This window comes from Coptis chinensis, chromosome 3 (genome assembly GCF_015680905.1).
Source record: "Coptis chinensis isolate HL-2020 chromosome 3, ASM1568090v1, whole genome shotgun sequence".
Classification (NCBI taxonomy): domain Eukaryota; kingdom Viridiplantae; phylum Streptophyta; class Magnoliopsida; order Ranunculales; family Ranunculaceae; genus Coptis; species Coptis chinensis.
In genome coordinates, this window is record NC_141458.1 from 84,839,212 (window position 1) to 84,844,716 (window position 5,505).

A 5,505-nucleotide genomic window follows, 5' to 3' on the forward strand; every position below is an offset into this window, starting at 1 on the left:
GTATAGGTGTTATCCATGCATATTTTTTAACCATTCTGATGTGTTTGTATTTCTTTTGTCTGTGAAAATTTAGTTCAATTTCTTGGTTTTATCAATACAATAATGACACGAAAGTTGAAGAAAAAATTGATAGAAATTGAAATAAAATATAAAGCTTGAATTTATTTAAAATAAATTTCTATTTGAATACATGCATTATATATTACTATCATGACCACCACTTCTATGTACAACAAACTCTCAATGGAACAACTTTTTTCTTCTTGATTTGGACCAAAGGTGTTCTTTATCGTAAGACAACTATGGTAGTAAACAACTATTGTGTTCTTAGAGAAGTTGCCCAGGGGAAAAAAGGGACAACTTAACACTCTTGATATTGTTTGCAATTTCATAAATTGATCGAGGTCCTGTGCTAGGTTTAATTATGAACAAGGTTATGGATTTTCTATGCCAGTAATAGAGATTCCTTTTACGTTGGTACAAGTTGAAGTTGCAAGACCATCCGACAAAATATACTTAAGATCGATATTGGCAAGTACTACGTTCTCACACGGCATACTTGAACTGCACACCAAAGTTACTTCAGACTTTGTAGTTGCGGTACCTTTGATATTCTTGAAAAGAACATCACTTATCTCGACTTGTGAGGGCTGTAAATGAGAAAAAGTTAGTATATGGGGCAATTATAACTCTATCTTTTTTTCATAAATTAAACATCCAAATACATTTATATATTTATTATCAAATTAAAGAAATAATTTACCTTTGTTTCACAACCCTTACTTGGGCAATACTCTTGATCAATGATGATAGGGTTTTTGACGTTGGTCATGATGTTGTCTTCAAACTTAAGATTAGTGGCCTTGCTAGAGGGTGATCCCGGCCAACTCTTGACTCTAACTCCATTATCAGGGCCTATTAATGTACAATTTTGTACGTGTACCCCGTTGACGTCCTGCTCATTTGGGTATTTGCCCAAACTTCCTACACTGTAATTGTACCAAATATAAGTATTTTTTATTTAAAAGCTTCACAATATTTTAGCAACTACAGTTATATATGTGATTATTTCTGAATAAAATGTATACAAACATTACCTGATACCATGTCCTGGTCCACAAGTTACTTTGGATATATAAATATTGTTGCTGCTTGGTCCAATGGAGATGCAATCATCACCAACACCAATTGTTGAAGAAGTTATATTGATTTTTGTAGACTGGCTTATGTGAATGCCATCAGTATTTGGGCTTTTATTTGGGGCAGTGATTTTCATATCTCGGACCAAGATGTCGCTGCTCAATAATAAGCTCATATGAACCCCTTACTGTTTACTAATGCAATATTGTTGATTGTACCTCCAGAAACTTTGGTGATTTTCAGAGACTGCAAATGACATATATGTATGTGGTTGATAAGTAAAGTTTCTTAGATTACGTTCAAAATTACGACTATATATATAAATGATATTAGCATAACAATATAACTAAAAGGGGGTATGTAGTGCCACACCATTCGGGAGTACTAGTTCTTTGTTATACGATCTTTCAATTTTTTTATATTTTTTTTTTTTTATGCTATATTTTACTTAATAATAACACTAGTTTGTCATTTTTCCACATTTGCCTATTGATGGTGAAAATCGTGGCTAGTGAGTGTGGTGAGATATTATGGAATGAGTGTTCCAATAATATTCTTGATGTTTAGGTCTAATGTTTAGATATACATACCTAATAATAATGGTACTTACAATAGGGCACTATCCTCCTGAATTATGACAGCCATGGCCAGTATATGAAGCTTCTCCTTGACCATCCAACATTCCAGAACCAGCTCTAGTGATATTAATAGAAGACAAGTCTCTAAATTCAAGCTAGGTTGGCTCCTTCAAGACACTCGGATCTGAAGGGGCCTTCAACGTTCCTTTGATTTCAACATTTGGAGACTTGTCGCAAGGCCCAAAAAAACGATATTGGGCCTACTAAGAATTCCCCTCTGGGAACAATAAAGGTGGAATCCCCAGCGTGTTTGCATGCTGCAGTCCAGGCAGGTTGAAACGCCTACAAATTAAGGAAATGAAAATAGCTTGTGTTTTAGTGATTGAAGTATTGCATTAATATGTCTTGCCGTTAACCACGCTTACTATCGAGATAGATTAATATGGAAAGTTTTCAGATAGGAATATACGATGGAATTTAGGACACATTGTTAATTAGTTTGGTAATACTATGTATGTAAATACACTTTGACGATCAACCTTGTAAGAGACGCACTATTATCACAAGAAGATAGCGTATATAGTGAAACTTAAAATGACCTTGATGAATTTCTATTTATTTGAATTATTCTTACTCACCGATATACTATTAGTCTTCGCATCTGCAACATCTCCATATTTTGTAACATCGAAAACTCCTAGCAAACCTCCTCCTGTAGGAGTTGGAGTTGCCGTTGGTGAATCAGCTTCTGGGGTAGAAGATGGTTTAGACCTTGCATTTGCCAAAGCAAATTTTAACGAGAAAATAAGCAAACTTGATAAGTGTAGGGGAGCAATATCCCCACTAAGGAACATTGCAGACGAAGCACAAGCGACCTCAACGCATCGACCTCCAAGACCGATCTGTGAGCAACTCCTTACAAGTAGGTGTGTTTTGCGAGACGGCTACTGGCGACCTCAACGCACCGACCTCCAAGACCGATCTTCGAGCGACTCCTTACAAGTAGGTGGTACGAACGAAGATAATTCAGTACGAACACTTGGCCAGAGACAGAACGCACCCCACCAGATGTAATCATTGCCAAAATCTTATTTGCATTTCCCACCACCGGGAAATAGGGACTACCGCACCAACTCCCAATCAGAGTATGACTCACATCAAAACCACTCCAGCACTCATTCACGATCTCTACCCTACATTTGTACACAAAGGGTACACGTGTCTGAAGGATCTCCACCCCCTGAATCCTATAAATACCATCTAACGGAACTTCACGCCGGACTGATTCTTCTCCCCAACAAAAGGAAAACGAGAGAAGATCGTGAGGGTTCAGCTTCACGGCGACCTCGGTCCCATCCAAAGTCCAAACCCATCTCGATCTCATCTACAAGAAGAATCGAGAAAGCTAAAAACGCCCTTTACATTGCCGCCGTCTCGTGGTTTTCGACATCGGAGAGCCACTTTAGATCAGTTCATCCATCTCTAACTCTCCAGCCCACGAAGCATGGTTAGCATAGAAGATCAAGTTCAGAACCTCGCCCACCAGTTAGGAATAACGAATGAGAGCATTTCCTTGCTCAGGGAGGAAAATGCTACTTTACGCGCTCAGGTGGATAGTTATCAGCAACAACAAGTCGGAAACGGAGCCGAACACAGCATCAATGACGTTAATCAGCAGCTTAACGAGTTATCCCAAAGGATTGGCCAGACCTCCGCGAAGAAGGACTCGACCCAGATTGTGCACAAGATGCTTAAGACGTATCGCGCATCCCCGTTCACCGCAGAGGTCCTCAGTAAATCCTCTCCACACGACTTTATCCAGCCACGCTTCCCCATGTACGATGGCAGCACATGCCCTGGTCAGCATGTGGCTCGCTATATCCAGAGCTTGGCACTCTATAGCTCACCCGAGTTCGATTATCTCCATTGCAGATTATTTCCAGCCAGCCTCAAGGATGGCGCTCTAGATTGGTTCTTTTCACTGGAGTCTGATTCTATAAACACTTTCGAACAGCTCACTGATTTGTTCGCCAGCCAGTACGTCCACAACAGGCGGAAGAAGGCAGATCTTGATTCTCTGTTTCAATTATCATTCAAGGAGGGCGAAACTATTCGTGAGTTCCTAGGACGGTTCAAGGCGAACTGCTGTGCATGGAAAGTGGCTTGAAAGAATCTTTCGCCACACTGGCCTTTTCCAATGCTTGCCGAGTGCGAAATAGCGACCTAGCTAGGTCGTTGATGAAGGAACGCCCAGAGACACTGTCCGAGCTCTACGCTCGCGTGGATAAGTACATCAAGTTGCAAGAAACTTTAAAACTCCATGGTTTAGCAGAGAGCCACGAGGTCGCCGAAGTCTCGATCGTTCCCCCGGGGGCAAGAAGCGCCAGTCGCGATGCCCCGGCCAATTCTGCACGATCAGATAACAACAGAGAGTTCACCGTCCTGACACGTTCTCCCAGTCACATACTGGATAAGATTAAGCGCGCCTCATTTTTCCGGCCAACCATCAGGCAGCCCGCAGATCGACCTGGCAAGCCTTTTTGTGCATTTCATAAAGCAAAGTGCCATGAAACTGATGCATGCTGGGGGCTCAAGCATTATCTCCAAGACCTAGTGGAAGCTGGTTATATCAAACACTACATTAGCATTCCTGATGGCGACCTGCGTCACAAGTTGCTGGCTCGTCGTGTACGTAGTCGATCTCCACCTCACCGTCACCGCCAAGGGATACTGGGGCTCGTCCTCCGCGCCGAGGATCGTTCCCGTGAGCGTTCTTCGCCACGAGAGAAGGCAAGACTCGTCCGATCGCGGACAATGCTCGCGACTATTCATGTGATTACCTTTCCGGACGATTCCGTGACTTCTTCCCCGAGAAAAGACGTCGGTCGGCTCTTCGTGAAGTCTATCATTTTACTTCACAGCTCACGCTCCGCCGCGTGGTTCAGTCAAACACAGGCGATATCACTTTTCACAGAGGCCGACTTAAGCAAAGTCCGCCTTCCTCATAATGACGATTGGTCGTTCATGTCAAAATCAGCCGACCCGACGGTCAAGCGGCGTCCCCGATCGACCTGGCGGTTCTCGTGACATCTTATTTTACCACACCATGCAAGAGATGAACCTCCCCAAGTCCGTTCTAGTCGACCCGATCGCTCCCCTTTATGGGTTCAATGGCTCCAGAGCCGACCCCGTGGGTGACATTATCTTACCAGTATCGGTGGGCTCTCGAGAGGATAAGATTACCTGCAATACTCGGTTCTGCGTTCTCGACAGCAAGTCGCCATACAATGCCATCCTCGGACGACGCTGGATTCATCAGATGCAGGCCGTACCATCCACTTTACATCAAGTTCTCCGTTTCCCCGGACCTCGAGGCATGATGGAGCTTAGAAGCAATCAACTTGAAGCGTACCATTGTAACCAGGTCCAATCAACAGAGAAGCATCGCTTCGTGAATTGCTCCCCACCATACAGAGCCCTCCATTACACACAATGGCACGCGACTTAGTCGCAGAAGTTCAACCCCCAGATCGCCCGTTGCCACGAGCGGTAGGGGGCTCTTCCAAGCGAAGTTCTCTCCAATGCCAATACCCGCACTTTCGCTCCCGAAGTCCAATGCACCGGGCGAAGACCTCTAGCTTTGACCGGTGACGGTGGCCTTCACATTAAAAGTTTCAGAGATCGTTTCAGCCCATGCCGCGTCGCCACAGGTGCCCATAGCAGCCGCACCCTCAATGTGTTTGCAGCCAGGTCCCACTCCCCAGTTCGTGGCTACCCCTGGCCGCCT

General features: G+C 43.7%; 1 protein-coding gene across 1 annotated transcript; it reads right to left on the reverse strand.

Annotated features, from left to right (window-relative positions):
• Nucleotides 1-434: 434 nt before the first annotated feature.
• LOC147511227 (exopolygalacturonase-like) lies at nt 435-3,102 on the reverse strand. The gene is made up of 6 exons (XM_086598402.1): nt 2,849-3,102; nt 2,357-2,489; nt 1,751-1,806; nt 1,098-1,295; nt 764-989; nt 435-650 (listed from the first exon to the last, which is right to left on the reverse strand). The coding sequence occupies exons 1-6, from the start codon at nt 3,100-3,102 to the stop codon at nt 435-437; spliced, it is 1,083 nt and encodes a 360-aa protein (XP_086454528.1).
• Nucleotides 3,103-5,505: the final 2,403 nt, after the last annotated feature.

What these genes read in the sequence shown, in the direction of transcription:
- LOC147511227 (XM_086598402.1), bottom strand. Translation starts at nt 3,102, where the DNA reads ATGAGATCGAGATGGGTTTGGACTTTGGATGGGACCGAGGTCGCCGTG. An exon ending in CGAAGACTAATAGTATATCG is followed by an intron (nt 1,807 to 2,356) that starts GTGAGTAAGAAT and finishes TGGATGGTCAAG; the next exon opens with GAGAAGCTTCATATACTGGC. An exon ending in CAGGAGGATAGTGCCCTATT is followed by an intron (nt 1,296 to 1,750) that starts GTAAGTACCATT and finishes ATTATTGAGCAG; the next exon opens with CGACATCTTGGTCCGAGATA.